Raw genomic sequence first — 25,221 nt, 5'->3', positions numbered from 1 at the left:
TTAAGGCATGAATTCTTCTTTGATAGTCATTGGGGAAGAGGAGACCAGGTTGGTGGTGCTGCTGCAGATGCCGCCGATGGGACCCGGGGTGCCAACAGCCGGCGGGGTGGGAGTGGTGGTGCTTGTGGGTTGCGTCTGCTGCTGCATCTTCTTCTTGTTCACCTTCCTCTCCTTGGCTCTCCGGTTCTGGAACCAGATTTTCACCTGTGGAGACGAGATGAGAGAGACGGACAGGCATGGGGAGGGGGGAGAGAAACAGGGAAAGGAGCAGCAGGAGAGAAGCAGGCAGAATGAAATATGGCAGTGAGCGAGGCCAGGGACAGAGGAGGAGCGAGCATTTGGGAGGGAAAGAGCGTGTGAGGTAATGGGGACGGGAGGGTTGGAGGGAGTCAGTGCAAGGAGTCAGTCCTGGGCCGGGTTAGTTTTTCTGTCTTCACTATTGTTCCTCGGGCACACACAGGATGGAGGGACTTTGCTACAGGGGGCACCAGGGGATAGGGTGACCATATGGGACACCGCGCAGGGCTAGCCTGAGCCCCTCCCTCCCACCCCATGTGGGGCTGGCATCGCCACTCTCCGCCCCACCTCCCCCCGGCACGCTCCTCCACACCCCGCTTTTTGGACAAAAAGTTGGGACGGCCAGGACAGGGCTTAACAAAGGGATTGTCCCAGCCAAAGCGGGATGTATGGTCACCCTAGGTTGGAAGGAACAAGGAGCCGTGGTGTGGGGGTTGGCGGGGAAGCCTTCGTTTTATGAGCCACCTTGCCGCTTTGGGCCTGTGCCCGAACACGAGCCGCCCACCCCCTCAGAGCGCCCCTGATTCCTAACCTCACTTCCCGTCTCCTCCCTAGCTTTCTCATTTCCCCTACAGCTTTCCCAGCTCCCTCTGCTGTTTTATAGGGTCACCCTAGGAGTGGGGGGGGGGGTTTCAAAAGCTCTCCGCATTGGCCTAACTGTGCGCTCGGGAGTTTTACTGCTGACTTCAATGGGTGCAGTTAGCCTAATATTCAAGGCTGCCTGCCTCAGCGCATACCACGGGACAACGCAGGCGCCACGTCTCCCCGCCTGTCCGCTTCCGCCCCGTCTCAGCTGCCAGGGATGGGGTTGGCTGGAGGAGCTCTTAGCCACTGGCAGTGGTTGGATTGTTACCCATCCTCCTCCCATTGACTGTTGCTGATGGGGCAAGAGGGAGAATACCCCCCTCGGGGTCCAGCCCGGCCCACTGAGTCGTGACTAGCTCAGCACTGACCTGCCGTTCGGTGAGCCCGAGCGTTGCCGCCAGCTCCGCTTTCCGCCGGATGGTGATGTAGCGGCTGTAGTGGAACTCCTTCTCCAGCTCCAGGCGCTGGTGGTCCGTATACACCACCCGGTACTTGTCTTTCGTTCTGGTCTTGCCTAGTGGAGACAGCAGAGAGGACCATGTCCAGTGACTGTTGTGGGGACTCGGAGTTCCAGATGGCAAGGGATGCATGTGAGGGCATTACCCCCGGCGTAATTTAAATGAAGCCTGAGAATGCAGAGGAAACCGAAGTCCCTTGGCCATAAAACTCCAAACTCAACCTATTGGAAGAACGTCAGGTTTGATCGTTTTAAGATGCATACGCTAGAAGCCGGGGAGGGAAAGTGTAGAGGAGTCTAGGGGCAGTAGTCTGGGAATCAGGAGACCCGCACTCTGTTCTTCTCTCTTCCATTGACCTGCTGTGCGCCCTTGGGCAAGTCATCTTTCCCCGCTCCAGGCCTGGGTTTCCCCTCCCACCCTTTGTCAGTCTTGTCTACAGAGATGGTAAGAGCTTCAGGGCCAGGGCTGTTTCTCGCTATGTGTCTGTACAGCGCCCTGCATAATGGGGCCCTGCATTTGGTTGGGCCTCCGGGCACTTCTGCAACCTGCTCAAGAAATAATAACAGGAAAAGAAGATACCAGCAGAGCTAAAGATTTCCCCCAGGGAACAGCAGCTATGTCACAGCAGTAGCCCCAATGAGTTTACTGCCAGCTGTTCAGGGCTAGTTCTAGGGGTGGGCAAGCAGGGTGGTTTCTGGGTGCCAACTTCCAGGGGCAACATGTTCCTGTGCCCCTTGACTTTCCCCCCTTTCTCTGCTGCATTGGCCGACCTGGTTTTGCCCCATTGCTTGGCCAGCCGGAGTGGGTTTGTTTGATTTTTCCCCCTCCACTGCTGAGGTTCACAACAAATATCCCCAAAGAACATATTTAACTCACTCAACGAACAAACAAGTAACTTGCCCTACGCTTTGTCTAACTAAACACTGGTCAATGTCGGGGGCGAAAACGTTTTCCATCCTGGCTGGCAAAATGGCTAGGGCCGCTCCTGCAGCTGCAGGCAAAGAAACCTAAGGTTCAAGCTCTGTTCCTGGATACCTACCCGGGACTTCTAGCGAGTGACCCCAGCAGGCAGTGTACCTAAGGATGGAAGAAAGCCCTGAATTGCTCACCATGGCCCCAAAGGAATAGTGAAATATGCTATGAACACACGTGTGTCACTGCCGTTGGGACAGGGCAGTGCCGCTTTTTCAAAGGTCAGCACCTAAGTTGTGGCTGCAGATGTGGGTTTTGTGCACAAAGCAGATGCAAGGGCATATTTTGCAGGTGCAGCTTAGCTGTCTACCTTTGACCAGTGTTTAGTTAGACAAAGCGTAAGGCAAGTTACTTGTTTGTTCGTTGAGTGAGTTAAATATGTTCTTTGGGGATATTTGTTGTGAATCTCTGCATTTGTTCACAAACATTTTTTTCTGTTACTCCGTTGGGCCCCTTGGTTTCAATCAGGAGTTCAATAGGGCTCTTTGTAAGCAGCGGATTTGATGTGAATGTGTCGATACATTTCACATATAACACTGGAAAGGAAACTGAACTGTTCTTTGGATCCATCACATGGTAAGCATGTTACGTGAAAATTGATTTTCTTTAGAGATGACTGCTAGGCAGTAATAGAATGATGTCTAAAATATCTAGAGTCTATATACTGTAATAGAAATGATGATGATGATGATTAATAATAAAAGACAAAGCAGAGATGGAGCCCCCAAGCCACCAAACTCCACAACTGGACCCCACACATTGCTTTTCAGCCCAGCCATAAGTAATTTAATCCCTCTGTATAACTATTTTCTCCTAAATGGAAAAATAAAAATAAAAGATGATACACGGGTCTCCTGCATTAGCTCATTCAGTGTGGGACAAATATTTAGGGATAATATGCAAACCAAAAGATAACTAGGGGTCATCAAATGAAATTAATAGGCAGCAGGTTTAAAACAAATAAAAGGAAGTTCTTCTTCATGCAGCGCACAGTCAACTTGTGGAACTCCTTACCTGAGGAGGTTGTGAAGGCTAGGACTATAACAGAGTTTAAAAGAGAACTGGATAAATTCATGGTGGTTAAGTCCATTAATGGCTATTAGCCAGGACGGGTAAGGAATGGTGTCCCTAGCCTCTGTCTGTCAGAGGGTGGAGATGGATGGCAGGAGAGAGATCACTTGATCATTGCCTGTTAGGTCCACTCCCTCTGGGGCATCTGGCATTGGCCACTGTCGGTAGACAGGATACTGGGCTAGATGGACCTTTGGTCTGACCCAGTACGGCCTTTCTTATGTTCTTATGTAAAGGGTTAACGAAAATATACAGTAAGAGAGAGGGCTCTGTCTAGGAGATCCTGTGGGATTTTGCAAAGTAAGACCTAACTCTAACCACACAACAGGATAATGGGATGTATGCATCAAAGACCAGAGGTTGGTCATCCATTTTGCTGATCCACAAAGGTTTTGTCCGACAATTCTAAGGGTCCAAAATGTAGCCTATTGGCTTGGTTAGCATTAAATACAAATGTCTGCTGAGCAATCCACATTGCTCCCAAACAGAAGTCTAACTGCAGCCGAACATTCAGCTCCGCAATACCACGGGGCTGCCTGAAGACAAATGAGTCATGCACAACCGTGTCCTTGTGTACAGACAAGCAGTGAGTCAGAAATACAGCAAATAGATACAACATAGGCCTTTGATGGTCCCACCATCTCACTTCTTACATCCCTGGATTAGTGGCCATAGGTCCTTTCTTTCAAGACGTTTTAAGGAAGAACTGGATATACCCACATCATCAAGTTTACTAGTAAGAATGTCGTGATTTTCACTACCAAATACCCAAGAGGGAGGGCAACAAACACAGCCATGAAAATTTGTTTCATATCGAGAAATCAATAAATTCTGTTCCAGAATGGCAGGCGGGCCATGATGGTGTTTTCAGCTGCATATTCAACATCCTCCTGCCTGGGAATCAGTCCATTTGTCTTCTTGGAAAACACAGGACAACAGATGTAGATGCCTGTCTTTTCCTAAACTTTTGCCAAAGAGACTGGAGCGGTACCAGGGAACAGTGGGTGCAAATGCAGAGCAGCTCAATTGAATTGCTCCGGATTTACGTCAGTGTCACTGAAAACAGGGTTTGGCCATGTAATTTTTGACCTACAGAGGTTCTCCAGAGCTTGACACAGCAATAACGAAAAGATTTCCAAAATTCAAGAAGGCGATGGGCCAAAATCTGCTCAGTTGCACTGGTGTAAATCTGGAGTCATCCCACAAAAGTCTGTGTAGTTACACAGGTGTAAATCTGGAGTAAGAGAGGGCAGGTCTATGTTCGAGACAGCTCATGCTGCATGGTGATTGGTGGTGCCAAAGCATGGAAAGCCTTTTCCATTCAGAGGACAGTATATTGTCACCTCCCTCTTTTTTAATTTGGAAAAGCATGTGAGTGTATTAAATATGTTGTTGGAGTGTCAGTGTAACACTGTAGCAGTGAAAGGAAACATGAAGCCATTCCAAACTAAGAAAAGTGTCAGCAATAGATTACATAAATCATCACAACCAGTCCCCCACAAACAGCTACCAGATACTTTTCTTGGATCAGTTTAATCAGGAGGACACCCCTGCATGGCACAAAGCAGCTGGAAGCCTGACAGATACTGCCCTTCTGAAGATTCCCTCTGCACATCTGTGAGTGGCATAAAGAAAATGTAGTGCTTTCTAGCATCCCGTCCTGGGACAGGGGACCTGGCCAGGGGGAAAAGGGCATGATAAGGGATGTGAGATGCTCACTGGAATCTCTAAAGAGGGGAGTTATTTGCTTTAGTTTTGTCTGTCTTTTATCCTTCTTTAATAAAACAAATGTCCCTTTCTCCTGATACTGGAAGATTCTTGTATGGCTTGTTGACTCCATCCCTCTATGGTGATGGCCATCGGTCACGCTTGGTAAGACTGGCATAGTGAAAAGGAATCTGGGAGCTACGTACGATGCTGTGTATACTGCTGCTGTGGAAAGTCCAGGCCTGGATACCAAGATCCATTCCTACAGAGCAGGACAAGGTAACGGGATACAAAGCCTTTCACTTCAAGTTCTCTGGTTCACATCTAGCCCAAGACACTAACGTTGCCTTGCTCTAGAGCAGGGATCCTCACACCTCAGTGATTCAGGAGCCAAATTAGCGCTCAACATTACCCCAAAGAGCCACAGTCGTGTGAATTCCCTGTTCCATTTCCTAGAGTCCTATCGATTCACATGTAAGCAGTATGCCAGGGGAAATGTTTAGTATAACACAGTAAAAGCATCCTGATTGGTTAATAACTGAGATTGGTTAATAATTAAATGACCCGGTGTTTTAATATCATGTGCTGCAAACAGCTGCAGGAGACACATTAAAGAGCCACTTGCATCTCGGGAGCCTCAGCCTGATGATAACATATTGTTATATTGTCAGACAATTCTAGGTGTCCAAAATGTTGCAGAGCTCCCCTAGGTGAAATAAATGGTGCCTGGTGGACAGGTATCAACGCCACCACAAAGCATGGGCAGCGTGGTATTCTCACGGGCATGGAGACGGGCCTGTCCACTCACCCAGGAGGGGTTCCTCCAGGAGAAGACTGGACCCCATTGGCGGATAGTGGAGGAGAAGCTTGAATTGCTTCTGGAGCCTTTCTACAGCACTACTCAGGCCCTGCTCCTCACGTCCCTGTGCCCACTGTCCCCTGACCCTTTGGGGGCCTGGTATTTGCCCAGACTGCAACACCATCTTCGGAGAGTTAGAAATACAAACATACAGCCTGCTTGGCTGCAAGTCTATTTACTATGCCCAACACCGTGGTATCTGAACGCCAGTTAAGAAGGTCAACATCCATTGCTCATGTGGAAATGTCCTAGAGGATCTGCTGTGGGACATTCGGATTTCTCTTATTATTAATACCAGCAACCAAAGAGGAATTGGCCAAATTCCTTTTGGCCAAAGGGAACTTAACCTGGCCCGAAGCTGGAGAATTAGCAGCAGCAGCAATGGAAGCAGCCGTGAAAAAGGTGCCAGATTTGCACGCAGAGGGCAGGGACAATCCCACCGACTCAGTGAGCAAAATGCAAAGCCAGTGGCAAGGGACTGAAAAGGTTCCACTGTGAGGTGCTCATTTTGCATCAGTTTGGGAATTTCAAATGTCTCCATGTCATAAATGCTTCAGGACTGGCACTTGGCCTTTTCTGGCGATCAGTCAGCTCCTTGCGCGCAGGAGGGTAGCCCACAAAAGGAAGAAAGCAGACGGGGAGCAGGGCCCAGAGGAGGACGTACACACTACAAAGGAAGAAAGTGGGACCCTATGCCCATCACTGTGGTATCTGAGTGCCTTGCAGCCGATGCCTGGCCAGCAAACCCAGGCAGATAAAATATTAACTGGTCCCTCCCTCAAAACCTTCCCCTAAAGGATAAGCAAGCCCATTTCTGAGGATAAAAAAATAGGAGTGCGGGTGATTCTGTCCTTTTTTAATTTGTGAACAACAGCCTGGGCATTGCGTGCTGTAGGCCTCACCCTCAGGTGGAAGGCACCAAATGGCAATGGAAAGGCTCTTCCTAGTAAGGGTGGGGCTGGGTGTTATTACACCACCTCACCTTCCCGAGGCTTGGTGTTGATTGTACCCGTGTTTGATGGTGGGAGCATGAAGCTAAGCCCCTCGCCCCAGTCGGGTCTCCCTGTGCAGTTGGAACACTTTGCCCAGCAGGTTCCAGCCACCGAGTTGCCCCTTTCAGCCTCTACTGCTTCCTTTGCCGCCCCATGGAGGGTTTGGGAGGGGAGGGCCCGAGGTCTCTGCAGAGTACACCAGAGAAGGAACTGCTGGAGTGGAAGCCGCGATGCCCCCCTTCAGCCCTACCCAGCTGGATTGTCCCCTCACTCCGGGAGGCCTCAGGTGTGTCTCTTCCATACCTTCCCCATCTCAACTAGACGGGGATTTTTTTAAACGGGTTCTTTCATGGAAAGAGGAGGAAACAAGGGTGAGCGACATCGGAGGGCGGCGGCTCTGGGGCTCGCCCTGCGCCATGGCACATGACCCCAGAGGGAAGAGTCCTCAGGAGAGATGTTGAGGGCAGGGTCACCCCGCCGAGTGATTTACGAGGGATCAGCCCACTGGCGATAAGAGGGGAAAACGGCAGCCACCACAACAGGTGGTGTATGAGCGTCCAGGCAAAAAGCAGCTGCTTTTCTAATGAGTAACCAAGCCCAGGCCAGTTTACTTCCTGCTTCCAGTTTGCCACCAAGCCAAATGCATGAGTGTAAGCGTGTGTCAATACGTGCATATGTGTGAGCGCATGTGTGAACCCGGGGATGTGCCTGCGTATGGGCGCAGGTGCTGGGAGACAGCTGATCCTGCTGGGACGTGACCTGAGGACCCCCAACTACAAAAGCGGTCGCTCTCCTTTTCAAGTGGAAGCAGGATTTCCATCACTGTACCCCTCACCGAGGCTTTTGTGTCCTCTCTCTAGGCCTCTGGCTGAGGAGGCCATTGAAGTGCGTGTCCTCGGCTAACAGAACGCAGCAATGGTTGCTCATCCCTGTGTCAGTGTGTGTTTAGAGGTACACATGTGGGCATGTGGGAGCATGGGTTTGTATGAGCCCCTTTGTGGACAGAACAAGAGTTGGATTTCATATAGCACCTTTCATCTAAATAATAATGTGCATATCTATGCAGCCTTGCATTAGAGGATCTCAGAGCAATTGACAAGCAGCAATTAAGGGGAGGGATAGCTCAGTGATTTGAGCATTGGCCTGCTTAAACCCAGGGTTGTGAGTTCAATCCTTGAGGGGGATATGGGGCAAAAATCTGTTGGATGATTTAATTGGGGATTGGTCCTGCTTTGAGCAGGGGGTTGGACTAGATGATTTCCTGAGGTCCCTTCCAACGCTGATATTCTAAGACTTCCAACAACTTGGTGAGGTGGGTAAGAGCGCAGCTAGTCTGCAACACTGCCAGGAATAGAACCTGAAACCCTTAGAACTGGGCGTTAGCCACTAAATCACACATAGCAAAAAAGACCTAATTTAATCATCACGTTCATCCCTTGCCAGTAGAAGGGAAGCAAGGTAATAAGACTGGCCTACATCAGAAGAGAGCACCTCAATTGGGCACTGGGACAATTTTTATAGTGATTTTATACTGAAAGCCACTGAACAAAACTCTAAATGCTGTATGTGATGGAAACCACACACTCGGTTGCTATTATTACTTCAAGCCAGCACCTCTAGTTCCAGCGCCCTACCCCAATTCCTTGTCAGAGCTAGCAAGACCCAACAACCTGGTGACCACTTGAGAAATGTGTTTCAGTGTGAGAGTAAGTAGGTGTCATTGTGAAAAAGAGAGATTTGTGTTTGTGTGTGTAACACATGGGCAAATGTAAAGCGAGACAAACACAAGGTTGAGAAGCGGGACCTTATTATATTATGGACCCACCATAGCAAATATCCATGTTTACTGTTGTAAGACAATTTGCATTATAAATCTGATTTCCCCCCCTCTAACTTCCACAGAATATAGGCCCTTTCCATCTGAAATGTGCATCTATATTCTCCTACCTAAGGGGATTTTTGGCAAGGTTTTTTGCAATTGTGAGGTGGATCACACCAGCTGTGTATGCGAGATGTGACTTCAAAAACTACTGATAAAAGTTTTGAGCTAAGAACTCTAAAAGTGTTGCAGTCACTAGACGCCAGAGAGAGCTAGTGCACAGATATGTATTAAACTGTGCCCGGTGGATTATTGAAAAGCTATTAAGCCACAGGAAAATGGAACATCTTGGAGGCCATTGCTCCATGTATTCTCTGCAACGGCGATAGGTTCCAAGAGGAATTCTGTGCCTCTAACAACTCCTGCAGGCAGAGTTTGTGCACAAAGTGATCCTAATTACTCCAGTCTCTAAAGTTACAAGCTGTGTAGGTGCATCCTGACATTACCTGTGCAGGCACCTCTGGTCCTGAAATTTATAAATACCATCCATTAATTCTTCAGGGTCCTCGGCGTAGTTTAGAAGCTCTGCATTCATTCTTGCAGAGTTAAATTATGGAAGGACTCCTTCCAAGTTTATAAGCACTGCCGGGTTTACAAGCCCAAGAATTTATAAACACAAGGAGTCCTGAAGAAGTTATAAACTCCTCATGATCAGTGAGGTGAAACCAGGGCTTCTACTCATGCAGAGCATATAGAAGGGGAATCTGACCTTTAACTCACTTTGCCCCGACTGTAACAATTCCTACAAGTTTTCTCACATTAAGGGGTTCATTTTTAACCACTCAAAAATTACGGAAATTTCCAAACAAAAAACTTTAAGGCATCAATTTTGGTTTCAAATGAACATGACAGATAGCTATTTATTTAAAACATCACTATTAGAACAAGGTTGTGTGTGGATGGGGTGGGGGGAACCATTGGGAAGAGAGGAAATAAGATTAAAAATAAATGTTTGAAAGTCAAGAAATGAGATGGTGGGTGAATCCTGAATGTTCCATGAATTTTAGCAGGAATTATTATTCATCCGAAAGTCCCTGCGGGAAATTAGTCATTCACTGTTATTTGCTGTTCACCAGGTCTCATTAATTAATTCTCCTCTTTGTTTCAAATGTTTCAGTCATCTAATCAGGCAGATGAAACAATACCATGTGACTTGAGTGACCAATCACTCACCACAAACATTATCATTAACCTTGTTTATTATGTTAGGGCCTAGAAGACAGAGGAGACAGGTCCTCCCATGTGGTGCTTACACTCTAAATAAAGTAGCAAAGGTTGCACATTCAACCCAAAGACTGACAGTAATTCAGCCCAACTAATGGTCAAATGCAAATACATCTGCTGAATTCTAAAGTGGATTGTGGCAGATTTAGAGGCAGAAGAAAAGACCAAAATAGTACTCGCAATGAATAATTCAACTACCTTTGAATGCAAATGCAGAGTTGCAAACGTAACTCTATCTTTACAATGCTTTTTGTCCATAACAGCAGCGCAGACACTGCTGCCAAACTCACCTCAGGACCCGAGCCCAAACGTCTACACAGCTGTTTTTAGGGCCCTAGCGCAAGACTCGCTGCCGTGGGTTTTAAAACACGGTGCAGACACCCTCTCGGTGGTGGGTGTAGAAAGAGAGAGGGCTTCAGCCAGGCATTTCTGGTGTCGAGCTCTTATTTGCAACAGAAAGCGACTCGTTTGAGAGATGAATGATGTGCTCGCTCCGTTCATCGGAGCGAATTAAATCATTGGTGGCTGGGGCCGAAAGCCACTCGCTGTGCAAAATCCTTAGGCCACCAGAGATTTCACCTCAACACAGCTTTGCTCTGTTTGGAAAGACCATAGCTATAAAACTGGACTTTTATTTCCACCCCAAGCTCACAGCGGTGAAGATGGAGGACTTAATGTATGCACTCTGGTGCTGCATCGCCATCTACCCTCATTTGTGTCCCTCTGAAGGTGTGGCACCCACCCCCCACACACACACCTGAGCAAAGAGCCCTTCCACACTGTGTAAGCTTCATTTAAACCCTTAGGGGCAAATCCAGTCCCCTCCGTCATGGCTGCAGAAGCTCCCCGGGCAGGGCATTCCATCACATTGCTCCAGGGTGGGCCAGGGACACACAAAGGGCGTGCTCCCCTAGCATGGTAGAGAAGGCAGCTCTGCATTTCCACTGCCCTGCAGGGCACAGTAGTGAGTGGGGTGGGGCAGGGCACAAGAAGGTTGGGAAGGAGCAGCACTAGATCTCTCCTCCTCGTAAGATCTCTCCTTGTGCCACTCACTGTGCTGCAGCCTCAGAGTTGCAACAGCCGCTGCAGAATGACGACTCAGCCTGTGACTTCCTTCCCCACTAAGCGACTCGCCTAGCTACCCAGCACACAGCGCAGCATGACTACGTTTGGTCAGAGCTTCCGGGATCTTGCACAAGCCCACTACACTGGGCCATCCCAGGCTAAGTGTAAGAATCATGCCCGCATGATGCAAGCCTGCAAGGATCGTGCGTGGCGTATGGATGCCCCCCACCCTCCCCAGACGCGGAATCTTAAATTAAAACACAACTCCCCGGGGTCCCAATGCTGATGCTTCATCCTCAGCTGTTTAAACTGACAGCACGGTGCTCCCGTTCTCCCGAGGAAGGTCCCATGTAAGGGCTCCAGGGCCCCGGGCCCCCTCAGGAGCCACAGCAACAGGGAGGATGGGCTTTAATGAACAGCCCAGAAGCCACAACCGAGGTCTCCATGAGCACTTTCCACCGTGCCATTAAGAAGTGGGCATGTGCCAGCTAAGGAAGCTTACAGAGCCACCTGCAGTGTTGCCTACAGCCACCCTTCTCTTCGCCCCCCGCCCTCCGACAAGATCTGAGGGTGGCACCAAGGCCTCCACACTGGGAGCTGGAGCCAATTGAGAGCTGTCTTTTGGGGAGCTCTCGTGCAGACCCAGTTGTGTGCCATGGAACCTGGCCTTGGGTGCCTGAGAGGATCAGCATGAATTCGCTCCCACTCCCTGACATCATATTCTCACTCGCCACCTTTGCTTTCCAACTCCCCCCTATCCTTGAATGAAGCCAGCCTCTCCTGACAGCCCGGCCACGGGCCTCCTCAGGCCTGGAGCCCTTAATTGGCTGCTTGAATTTTTTAAAGCATTATCGCCGCCGCTCAACAATCTCCAGCCAAGTCAGGCCGGCTTGTTTTTATTCTTTCTCTGTCCTGTCACAATAATGGCAGGTGAATGACCGGCCGCAAGGAGCCGTTCAGGAGGCCAGTGGGAAGGATTTCAGCACCAGGATCAAGAAAGGGCCAATGTCTGTGTGGGGAGAGGGCATCATTATCTTTGTTAATATATAACTCTAATAGCCCTCACCTTAGCCACGATAAGATAAAGGAGCAGCTTTAATGTGCTGTGCAAACCAAAAGGGACTCACTTCTGAGCGTGTGCACTGCAGACACACACCCACTCGCACACATGGCGGGGGGGAGGGAACGGTAGGTTGGGTCCAGATTCTGAGCTGCACCCAGCATCCACCTGCTGCACTACCTTCTCACAGATAAGGCCTCGTGGGCTCTGTCTGAGATCGCACTTGCTCTGAGACAAGGAAGGGAACTCCGGCCTCCGCTCCAACGCACAGCATGTCCCATTATACCACGTCTCATCAGAACGCACCTCTCTCGCCATCTCCCATCGGACTGGGATTGGCTGCGGCTGGATCTAGGAGCTGGGTCTCCATCCATCCGCTGTGGCTCAAGCAGCCCCAGTCAAGGCACGCTTTGTCGCTCCCGCCTAGCAGGGGAAGAAAGGGGAAATAAAAACTTCTTCCTGCTTCCTCTATTCCATACCCTGGACTAGAGCAGCCTGCATGAGGCCAGCAAATAAATGAGGAAGTCCGAAGTCACTGTTGGGGCTAGAAAGCAGAGTTTGGCCTTCAGTGAGGTCAAGGCGAATGGAGGATCCCACTTGCTCGTGGCCAGAGAGGCAGCAGTAGTCAAACCTTTCTCCCCAGGACTGACCACCTCTTCCTGCTTCAAGACAGTCCTCAGTGAGGAGCCCATGAGACTAGACACCCAAAAGAATACTTTGGCATTGAATTGATTGTGCAAAGAACAGAATGATCCAAGGGGTTAGGTCTAAACTCGAAGGAATGGGCAAATATAAGGATGTTCAGATTAGGGTGATATTAGGAACGGGAGGTTCAGGAAATATTTGGGAATATTCTGCATTAAAGAGTGACGGGCCAGGGTGTGAAGGCAGAAGCAGCACTGGAGGAGCAGGCAGAAGGCAGAGGAGGAGTGAGACTTGTATTTATTTAGAAGAGGTGGCTGTTTCCTTCAAGAGAGAGTTCCCAGAGATCCAGCCAGCCCTGGGGGAGTAGGGCACAGCTGCTGCAGCAAATGGGAATGGCTAAGAGGTGGGCACCATGGTGTTGGCAGGTGGATGACAGGCATTCGGCATCCACCACAGCAGCAGGAGCAGCACAAATGCATGCAGAGAGGACAGGAGAACTGTACAATTTTCTGATGGTGATGGACTCATGAGCACAGTGATAGAAAGAGACACAGATTGGAGCAGGTTGTGTTGTGTCCCTATATAGTGGCTGCTCCACGTAGAGGACAAGAGCCTACTACTGCTACCAGCTAATGGAGTTACTCCTTTAGCTCAAATGGTAGAGGCTGGTGTTTCTGGTTCGGAAGGGTCAGGATTATATGCTCATTGACAGCCCCTAGCGGGGATCCTCTCACAGGGGAGAGCACAGTGAGGGGACTGGGGTTGGCAGTTATTAAACCAAAGTAATTAACACTGGAAACTCCAGTGGGGGAGAGTGACCTAGAGAAATGCCAGCTGGTGGACGTGGTCAGGAGCACAGAGCCCCGGGTCCAGCCATTTATGCCTCAGCACTGCTGCTCAGCTCTGCGCATGTGGCTTCACTCATCCACAGTTCAAACTAAAACGAAGACTGTAGGTCTCCCTAAACCATATGAGTAACATAATAATAGACTAGTCCCTCTCTGAGCCTCAGGAGTCAAAATTCAGAACCATCCAAAACTAAACAGAACCTGTAGCAAGCGAGCGTGAGCCAGGCCAGCTGGCTGAGAAGGGCCGTCCACTCGGCAGTGGGGACAACGCCCTGTGTTGGATGTGTCGGGTGTCTGTGTCCATCTCTTCCTAATGCTGCCTTCTCTGCCCCTCACCCTGCACTAGCAATGAAGAGACTGAGAGAGTGTGGAACGTCTGTCCATCCGTCTGTCTGGCCCCATAAGGATCTTCTCTCTCTCTCATGGATCCCTTTCCAGAGCATCTAGCTGCCATTTTTGTTTTCATTTTTTTAATGATGAAAATCCATATGTGTCCAAAGACAATCATGGCACAAACGTCGACTAATTACACCTCTCACCACCCCTGTGAAGTAGCTAAGTACCCTATTATCCTCCCTGTTTTATGGATGGGGAAACTGAGGCAGGGAGGCAAAGGGACTTGCCCAAAGCTACACCGCAAATCAGTGGCAGAGTCAGAACTGGATGTCAGACACGACGGACTCCAAACCCTGTGCTGGCTGCTCCTGCCTGCACTGGCTCCAACTTTAATCGATGTCTCTTTTGTGGTTTGGAATAGGAGCAACCTGTGGGGTTTTTTCCTCATCTCCTGCATGAAGGCTGCTCAGTAACCTTATGCGAAATGATTGACGGGCCCAGTCCAGTTCTCACCGCAAAAGGGCTCCCATCACAGATAGAAATAATGGTAATTGCCTCCTAGTTCACAGTGTCCCCAAAGAGGCCAGGAACGGAGCAGGAGGACATGGGACCCGGGCTACACGTCATTACAGAAGCACAATGATCATAACGCTTTGCACTGATACAGAGCTTCCCATCAGAAGAATGCCACACCCTTTAGGCACATTATCTAATTTGCTAATGAGGTTTCACGGGGAAGCTGCTACCCATGGAGCTAAGTGTTCCCTGGCTAAAGAGCGGCCATCAGTCCTCAGGACAGTCAAACCAGCACATTCCACCATCACTAAACCCACTTTGTCTGAAGGAAAAGAAAGGTTGATACAACAGCCTCCATCTGAGAACCTGTGAGCCCCGGTAGTACCTGCCTTCCCTATTTCTACCCACCCTCCTTTGTCGCCCTTGTATTTCGTTGACTTCAGACAGGAGCTCACGGTAGCTTCTACAGGGTGGGGGAGGAAGACAGCCAAACGCACGATAGTTGAAGGACACTGACCTGGCTGTCAATCAACAGGCTGGGTTTTGACAAGCCCTCTCGTACCCCTTTCCCAGCCTCCCACCACAGGAAGTGGAGTAGCAAAAATATAGATGGTGGATGAAACACTAGGGGTGTAATCTATCTTTCTGAGGAGAAGGAGATGTCAGGTCATAGATGTGGCCAACAGCAGGTGTAGGAATACTAAGAAAGCCCCTCCAGTGCCAAGTGTCCAGCAGCCAGTGTTTTACTTGTTCCAGCAGAACTTTCATGTCCACTGAATGGGAAAATTCCAACATCACATGTGGGAGTTTTCATTACAAACAAACTTTCATTTCATATGCACGAGTATTACTCCCGGGGGAATTCTGTGCCACTGCGCAACGCGGAATTTTGCAGAAATTAATGTTGTGTTTGCAGAATTTCCTTTCCCCCACAGAAATGCCCCAGCACAGCCCAGCTCGCACATAGAAGACACAGCTGGGGGGAGGGAGTGGGAGCTAGAGGGTTCCTGGTAGCTGCAGTTCCCAGCCTGCCCTGACCTGGGACTGAGTATCTGGCTGTTTCTCCCTCTGGATCCCTGGGCTCTGAGGAGCGGGGGGGGGAGGGGGGGGCTCTGAGGAGAAGGGGGTTTGGGTATCTGGCCCCCCGGCTGGGCTCTGGGGGGGTAAGGGAGCAGAGAAACAGGAACTGGGTTGTCATAGGGGTTTCTTTAATGCTCTACTCCAGGGGGAAATTTTTTGTGTCTCTCTATAGTTTCAGACATACTTGCTGACAGGTATTTTGAAATAAATTACCAAAATAATTGAAACTGGCATGATTATGTAGTGTTAGTTTGACAAATAAAATTTGCAGAATTTTGAATTTTTGGGTGCAGAATGCTCCCAGGAGTAAAGCACAGTATTCTTCTAGTCAGAGAACAGAAATAATGCCATGTGACTCATCTTATCGGACCAGTCACAATTAACCATTACATCTCCAGTGCTAACTATTCACAGAAGACCGGCTACAGTCAACTATTATTTACAAAAAGCAACAGAGAGTCCTGTGGCACCTTTAAGACTAACAGATGTATTGGGAGCATAAGCTTTCGTGGGTGATGCATCCGATGAAGTGGGCATTCACCCACGAAAGCTTATGCTCCAATACATCTGTCTTAAAGGTGCCACAGGACCCTCTGTTGCTTTTTAACAATCCAGACTAACACGGCTCCCCCTCTGATATTATTTACAAAATTGTAGTTGATGTGATGGCTTTTCTCTGAGTGGGGGAAAAAGCGCTTCCAGAAATATGAATTATTTCCCCAGGTTTGTGCCTAACAGAAAGTGGTTGTCAAAGGCCCCCACAGTGCTCCAAAGCCAGGCTTAGTTACAAGTTAAACAGAGAAAAACCCAGTCCCTCATGACTCTCACCATAACATTAGAGGTGTCTCACAGGATCAAGAACTTGTGAGAAGTGCAAACCAAAGCCAGCATTTTTTTAATACGATCCACAAAGAAAATCAGGATCCAGCCTAGGAGATGGAAGAACAGCTACAGTTTTCTCTGTCACTCATCCCTAACCATCACCACACCCCCCTATTTGAGGGGAAAGGCGCTGAAAATGGTGCTCTCTCTGAAACGTAGGTGGATTAACTGTTAGGACGACATCGCAAGCAGACCTAGGCCACGTATTTCACGCAGACTCGTCTCTCCCCGTCCAATTCCTCAGAATTCAGCATTGGTTTTGGCACCTGGCAGATGCTTCTGAATGCTCGCCCGGCTTTTCATTAGTACACTGCTAAGCCTCTCATCAACCGTACCTGCTGTGTAATGTCATATGTGGGAAAGTAGAGCTGAGGCAACAAACAGATTAGTTGGAGGGTGGGTGTATTGTGTATCAATTTCTCATGGTTCGCCACACCCTGGCTAATGAAGCATGGGCCTATGGCCCCAGCCTACCGTAATCCAGCGCCTCTCAGGATTTTGCCCCCGGTGTCAGAAGGAGCAGTGCCCACAAAGCAGCTGCAGACAGTCCCTGAAGATACGAGCCCATCTTTACAGTGTTTTCTGCTCTTTTCTCAACTTCTTTTCAGCTCCCAGTCTCTGCGCCACAGTCAAACTGTCCAAAGAGGGCCTGATTCTCCTCGTGCTTATAAATCAGGAGCAACTCCATTGAAGTTCACGGAGTGACCCCAGTGTAAATCTGGTGCGGGAGCAGAATCGGGCTCCCTTATCACCATGAAAGCACAGTGTTGACAGAGCGGGAAGGTGGGCATCGTTGAAGGTTCCCCCATAAGAAGCCTCCTCCGTTGGCCAGAGGTTTTAAGTGTCCCTTCACTAATCTCAGGGTATTATCTGGCCTGGCCTGTCACGTAGGTATCTTTAATGTTCAAGGGAAGCCCTTTTTTGTTCAAGGAAAGTCAATTCTAAGAAAGTTTGAAAAGTCTGTACCTTGGACAGGCGACTAGCTGCTCAACAAATCCCTGAGTTAATAATTTAAGGGTGGCGGGGGTGGTTTGGGTGTGTACGTGCATGCGTGTGGGTACATAGTGTGTGTGGAGGGGGAGTTAATTGTGTTAAGGACTTTAACAATGGTGCATCATTTACGGAAAACGCCCCCCCACACACACACACAGTTTAGCAGGCTGAGTGAAATCTACTGACCTCCTCAGATGAGAAAATTCCCCTATTCAAGAAGGCATTGGGAATGGCTGCAAAAGCGCCATCCCTGAGACATGCTCTGCAGCGGCATTTCCAGAGCAAAACTTTCCACCACATCTCAGTAATTAGGAATTTTTTCCCTTCAAGATTTTGGGGTTAATACCAGAGCTGAGCAAATAGCGTGGGGAAAGTTCTGAGAATACTTGTTTGAACTCTAGATACATTTTGATTTGACCGCGCTTGCAGCAAGTTTAACATTTGCTTCCCACCAGCATTCAAGCGCTCAAACGTCACTAACATGAAGGTTTGCAAAAAGCACATTTTTTACACTCATGGATGCACCAAAAAGTGAAGTTTTAATTGTACAATCAGCTGCAACATTTCAAATTCACACCATGATCACGAGTTACACAACTCCTAGAACAGACTCCATACCATGCGCTTTATGTAACTAACCAGCGCCGGGTGAATTTCGAAGTTCAGATCTGAAACATTTTCAGCCAGCCCTTCCTAAGCTATTTCTAGAGTGAGGTGAAATTCACAAGGAGGTTTGCAAATAACTGAACCATGAGCAAGCACCAGACTTTCACACTCTGCTTGTGAACATTTTATGAACAGAAAAAAGCGGTGACGTTCGACAAATAATTTGTTAGGAATGATGTGTTCAATTCTTTTGAATATTTGGTTTCTTAACCAAATACAACGCTTTCCCTTTCCCTGAAGTCTCTCAATTCTCTTGCACTGTACAGACAGCTGGGACCTCCCCCCAAATAGTTTGATAGTTCAATTGGAGGAGAACATGTAAATAGTTAGCAATAACTATATAAAATGTTCCCTTATGTAAGGCCTGTCCAAAGCTCATCGAATGACTCAACTAGAGACTTTCCATTGGTTCCCTGGGCTTTGGATCTCTCTATTGGATTTACACCCCTTACTCCCACTTAAAGTTTGATGTTATCCCAGTATCTTATTACCTAGGAAAAACTCTTTCCCAGCAGCTTTCAAGCTAGACTAGTAGCTGTTTATTCAAGGAGTGACAGAGAGGAAGGTGTAATTTATAACCTTCTAAAGTATTATGATTTATAGCACTCATAATGAAACTGTTGATATTTATAGCAAAAACGTTGTGGTATCAATTTCCTATTTCTTTTGCAGCAAGGTGGGTAGTTAATCAATCCAGGCTGATTAATGTCCAGTTTATTGATTGCAATAAAACAGTTCATTTAAGCATTTCTCCCTTATCTGTGCCAAACCTGCCTCTAGGCTGATTACTTTTTGTCTTAATAAAGAAAGTTTCTGAAGCATTTGCCTCTTTTAAAAAAGAATGTCCCAGGAAAGACCTTAACATTTTATTTCCATTGGATATGAAGGACCTGATTCTACAAACGCTCTGCATACACAAATCCCACTGAAAGCTGGGGTATATAAACAAAATCTAAGGGGTGCAATTCTAACCAATTGAAGTCAATGGGAGTTTTGCTATTGATTTTGGTGGGGATTTCACCCAAGATCTCCCTGCAGGATGAAACTGCAGATTCTTACTAAGAATCCTGCTGTCCTTACTCAGGCAAAAAATCCCATATGTGGAGTGCTTGTGCATGCAGGAGAGGGACAGGAATTCTAAGCCAATTTTCGAACAAAATGAACTGGTACTAGTGGATATTGTCTGATTCGGCAGCTCTTTCCCGGGGGAAATGCCCATTGACTTTGCTGGGAATTTATCTTGTGTGAGGCCTGTAGGACTGACTTCCCTAGGTAAGGACTGCAAGAGTGGGCTTGTCATTAGAAGCCAACGATGCACTGGGCAGACGCAGAGCTCCTTTTACACCCTCCTGATTTTAGACATTGGCTGGGGGCTGGGGAGGGGTATTTCCTAATATGCATTGAAGGAGACAATGGCTACTTTATTTGGCCTTTGGTGTGTATTTAATCTAAGAGATATGAACTGAGCAACTCATGATATTTTTCACAATTCAATCAATCCAATTGTCATTTAACTCAATCAGAGGCGCTTTCAAGCCCCATTTTATCTTAATTCCACTCCTGGGTGTAAAATTATTAAACCAGGTTCACCCAGAGAAGATGTTTGTTGGTTTCTTTCTCCCTTTATCAATTGTTTCAAACATTTGCCCCTCCCAAGTTTCTCCTCCAAGGGCTGACCCGAGAGCCCAAAATGACCACGTGCAGCCGGCTTCTCTTCTGATAATGGAGGATAATGGATAATGGAGTTTTGATAATTCCAGGATCTCAGGAAGCACTAATCAGAACAGGAATAAATTCCTGCCCTGGTAACTGGGGCTCTGGAGTCATCCACCCAGATAGTAATATCATGATTCACTCATCACCTGTCCTCTCCAAGGCCTCAATTCTGCTGTTTGCTGAATGTGCCCATGCAAAGCCCAGTGGGAAGGCAACAAAGCTGCAAAACCGGGCACAGAATACTACAAAGAATTCCCATGTGCTCTGCTCTAGTCAATGAATATTATACATACAATTAATTCAATAAGGAGTCCTATTGCGTAATCAATTATTGTTGTTGCAGTGCCTTTAATCTCAACGTGTTTCTCAAACTATGTACTTAGAGCACCACTGAAATGCAACCACCTCTGGGGCAGAAATGCACAAGCAACTCTTGCCCCGTACAACAGCGCTGAGGGGGTGGGGCATTTTCGGCCAAAGATATCTGAGCAAATGCCATTCCCCCTGAGAAATGCCATCAGCTCTTTAGTGTCCACACAGAGCAGAGAGGGTCAAATAAGAGAACACCCCACCCCACCCCACCACCTTGCCCGGAGTTGAGACCTTCCTCTACCAAGCCAGTCACTCGGGAGACAGAGTCACCATTCCTATATCCTGGGCTACTGCTTCATCCAACTCATTGACAGCTGCACCCATCCTGCTGTAAGGGGGAGAGGGCATCTGACCTGGTCTACATATAGTTTTTGTATCAGTATAACTATTTCAGTTAGGAGTGTGACTTTTTACTGAAATAATTACACTGGAGTGTGATTACACTGGAGCTACAGTTAAAGCAGTACAATTTTGGGGTGAAGACAGCAGCAAGAAATGACAACACAGCTCAACAACGGGACCTTGGTGGCAGATGAGAACCCACCATTGCCATATCTGTCTGCTTCTCATTCCAGCAGAGACTGAGGCTGTCCCTCATGACAGCCCCATTTCCCTTGGCCTCAGGTCTCCTGCATGGCAGTGCAGAGTTCTCTCTATCCGCTAGATCATTACTCTCTCCAGACCACTCAAACATGTCGGAAGGGGTTGTTGTCAAAACTTTAAAAAGCTGCATAAAATAGGAAGTGCAATATTTAGATCACAGCCAAAGTGAGACACGGAGCATGTCTCATTTTGGCTTCTATTTTATTTAAGTTCTTATACCACCCCCACCCCCATGGCATCTGGATAGATGAACGAAAAAGATCTTCAGTGCTGGTGGATCACATTCTAGCAGGGACATATTTCCAAGTTGAGGGGCTGGTAAAAGCACTCAGATTCATATGATTTGTAAAAAATCCCTTTTCAAAAGGACACCTCCAAAAGTCTCTTGACTATGAAGTGTTTGGTACCTGAATTTTAACCCGGAACAATTGGATGGAAGTTAGCGGGAATTTGTGGGTGCTGATCAGCGGCTCGATTGGACATTATTGGTCTGATTTTCAAATGTGATCCCCAGCAGCTCTCATAGAGATGGATGATTGCAGCTGAGTGCTGGGCAGTTTTGAAAATAAAGCTGTGCACCGATTACCAGAAGCAACTTCTGAATCAGAATCTTCCCTTGCTAAGGTATTTATTCTGTACTGTGTCGTATTCAAAGTCAGGGGCCACGCCATGCTAATATGACACTAACTGCCACTATTTCAGGATGCAATACCATTTCTGTCTAAACCCAAATTTTTCAAAGTGCTCTAATTTTTTTGTCGATTTTTAAATTATTTTTTAATTTGTCTGGCATTTACTGCTGTCTCAGCTTCTGTATTACCCATTTGGCCCTATCAAAACATTCAGTGAAGACCATTTTAAAAAGACTAGCAGAAGAATGATTCCAGTGACATGTCTATGTGCTCCCAAATTGGTGCAGATTATATTATTAGTGTGTAGATGAAGATTTTTAATATTACCAAAACCCAGTACTGGGGGGGGGGAGGCATCCGAAAAATCTGTACTCAGATATGTAGAATTTAGACACAGCTTGATCTTTCTCCCACTGCAATAAAGGGCAAAATTCCAACTGATTTCTATAGAGCAGGATCAAGCCACAAGCTGTCTGTTCTGGCCCAGATCTGTACAGCCCTACAAATCCACAGATATCCGCTTTATATCCAGATGCAGATATCTGCGGACCGTGGATCAGATGTGGATACAAATACAGATCTTCCCCTTTTGCTAATGTTGATAGTACCTTACTGAGCTACAAGCCCCAGGAGAATTTGAAAGCCCACAATGCGTCCCAGCTGTATTACTACTAGAGGAGTAAATAAGGCAGTACTCAGTCTAGTAAGGTTCCTGGATTCGACCTTCCACTGTCATCTTAGTCAACTCTGAACCAGATCCAAACCAACCATGGTAGATGCAGACATCTAATGCACAAATGGAAAATCAAGGATTCCCCAGCACGCGAGTGTGACTCCCCGCCACAGACCATCGAACATACCCTGATGTAGCCATATGCCTTGATCAACTTCCGGGGAAATTGTAGATGCTGCTCTACACCAGCCAGAGGAAAGAAGAAGTAAGGAAGACAGAACTGGACCCCTCCTAAGGGCAATTTAAGTGATGGGCTGGTCTACATGGGGAAATTTACCAAATCTGGTCCATAGCTCACTCTGGGCAGATTCCTGTGAAGCCAATGCCAGTAGGATCTGCTCCTCTGATACATATTTTTTAATAGGAGTCCCCTTTGAGTCGGATACTGTTGCATCCTTGGGGCTTTGGGGTCCTCACACCTGATGATGATAACCCCCATCTGAGGGGCAGTGAAATGTAGCTGGTGGCCTTCCAGGTCAAATCTGGCTCTCCCCATGTCCACTGAAGCCGCCCACCTAACTGCAATTGGGCTCTGGGATCTGGGGAGCAGGATTTTACCCAAAGGCAGAGCAGAGAAGGATAAAGCCCAAGCCGGGCTGGAGATGCGAAGCAGCCAGGCGGGGGTCCAAGCCACTCACACCCTGCCCCTTTCCACCCTGGATTTCCCACTCGTGCCAGAACCCTCCCGGGTTGGCGATGGAGGTGGGAGAAGGCCCCTGTGCCGCAGGCTGGGGAGGTCGGCCGGCAGGAGCTGGCGGGGCCAGTCCCCTTCGTAGCCTAGGGCCGGGTGGGGGGAGCGGGGAGATGTCTCTGGGGCGAGGCCTTGCCCCGCACCGACCCCTCGGCTCGGCTTGGAACATCAAAGCGCCCCGCCAGCCCCAGAGCAGGGGCGACAAAGGCCGAGGACAATGGGGCTGCTGGGCGCCCCGCGCCTTCCTGCAACCCGGAGTCACTCCGGATCTGCATGACAAAGGGCAGCGCTTGTAAATGTGGGCTGCCCCCGCTTCCAGCCCCCCTGCCTTAAACAACCGCGCTGCCTTTGAACTGGGCAGCCGGGCGGGCGCGGAGCGTGTTCATTTGGGTTTGCCTGGGGAGAGACTTCCACCTCCCCCCGCCGGCCCCCAGCCTCCAAGGGGTCAGCAGTTCAGCTGCGGCCCGGAGCTGCGGGAGAGGCAGCGAGGTGCCGCCTCGAACCATGAGCCGCAGGGCCCGAGGCGCAGCCCAGACTGGGTCGGGGAGAGCAAGTCTGGAAAGGGGAGCTGGACACACACACACACACACACAACCCTGCACACCTCACACAAACCTCCCCTCACACACAAAAGCCCACAACCCCTACACACACCGCTGTCTCACACAACCCCCACCCTTACACCCCCTACACGCACCTCCCACACCCCAACTCCCCTACACCCCCCCTTTCTCACAAACACACTCGCACAACCCCTCAGCTCTCCAGCCCTCACCTCACCCACACACAGCGCAGCAGGAGAGGTGGGGGTGGGGGGAGCGCTGTCTAAACTCAGAGCAGGTCACCCCAGGGACTTGCTGGGCTCTGTCCGGGATCTCCCCCAGAAAGGCTCTGAACGATCAGAAACTCTCTTCCCTCCTGCCACTTCTCTTGGGGATGTGCGCTCCCAGCTCTCCAGCCCCTGCCCTGTTCCCGGGGGACAGGGAGCCTGGGCCTTGGGAGGGGCACCCAGTCTGTGCGAGGGATGAGCTCTTGGCATTTCTTAACTACTCCCGAAATGACAAAACTAGAAGCCACTGGGCCGCCTGAGCTGGAAGCTCGCCAGTTGATAATCCCTGGCTCCCAATAACAGAGGGAAGGAGGGGAAGTGCTCTGTCAGGAGCTGATCCTGCATCACCTGCACACCCCGTACTCAAGAGGATTGGGGCCCGAATGGGTAAAACACGCAGGCCCTGGAAAATTGGGCCCTGAATCGGCCCGTCTCCGAGGCCCATTGGGCTGTGGATCAGGCCCTGGGTGTTTAACAGAATGGTGTCACCTGAATTCGGAGCTAAACTCTACAAACTCGTTGGATTCCAGTCCAGGCGGGGCCGGGGGTTGACGAGAGAGGTTTTGGCAATAGATGCAATAGGTTTCCCCTTAGCTGCCTCACTGGGGATGGCGATATTGACCTGTTGGGACTGTCACTAGCACAGAGCGAGGACAAAGCAGTTTTATGTAGCTTTACTGGGCAGGGGGAAATGCGCGTTGGCTCAGGGCCCATATCGGCCAGCTCTGGGGAAACGCTTGTTAAAGGACCCCCGGGAAGCTGAGGCGTTGCAAGCAAAGTCTCCGAGATTTTAATTATCCCCCGAAGTTCAGACGGACAAAACCACCGATATGAACCGTGTGCAAATACATATAAACGTAATTTACAACCCCTGCGCTCTCCGAAATACCCTGGCACGCTAAGGTGTCATTGCCCGGAGCTCCGTAGGGTAATGCGCAATTGAAAACTGAGCTTCCCCCACGCCGAATGCTGCCCTCCCTCCCTGGCATTGTTGGGGTGCAGGGTTGCGCCCCAGCTACGACCTAAGCAAAGACACCCCCGAGAGGCGGGGGGGGTGAGAAAGTGGGGGGGGGGGTTCCTTACCACTGCTGCTGCTGGTTGGAACGCTGCGCCTCATCCACTCATAGGGGGTGCGCCTTTGCGCATTGGGGGAGAGCTGGGCCACTGAGCTGTTGATGGGTGGAGGTAGGAGTCCAGAGCCTGGAGGCTGAATTGGATTAAAATCAGTGGGGCTGAATCCAAGCTGCCCCGGGTTAGCGACGGAAGAAGCGGCTCCAGGCCCGTACGAATGCCAGTCCTCCTTGGTGGGTGTGTATGGCGAGCCCCAGGCGCCCGCAGGTTGCCCATGGTGTGGGTCACTGTTAATCCCTGGCACGTGGTGGTAGCTGGCAAAATCCGAATATTGAGGGGGCGCAGGCACGTAGTTCTGGGGATTGAGGTTCAGGCTGGGGTGCCTGACCGGGTTAGGGTACATGTTAGTGTCCTTATCCAAAAGATAGCCCACATACAT

The 25,221-nt window shown here is 49.1% G+C and overlaps 1 protein-coding gene across 1 annotated transcript; it reads right to left on the bottom strand.

The window, feature by feature from the left end:
- Positions 1 to 25,221, bottom strand: CDX1 (caudal type homeobox 1). Its single transcript, XM_065409735.1, has 4 exons — positions 24,795 to 25,221; positions 20,419 to 20,436; positions 1,251 to 1,396; positions 1 to 204 (listed from the first exon to the last, which is right to left on the bottom strand). Exons 1-4 carry the CDS (start codon positions 25,219 to 25,221, stop codon positions 1 to 3), a joined length of 795 nt encoding a protein of 264 aa, XP_065265807.1.

This window comes from Emys orbicularis, chromosome 8 (assembly GCF_028017835.1).
Source record: "Emys orbicularis isolate rEmyOrb1 chromosome 8, rEmyOrb1.hap1, whole genome shotgun sequence".
NCBI lineage: Eukaryota > Metazoa > Chordata > Testudines > Emydidae > Emys > Emys orbicularis.
Note: the sequence above shows the minus strand (reverse complement) of the source record. Positions and strands in the feature narration are given on the sequence as shown.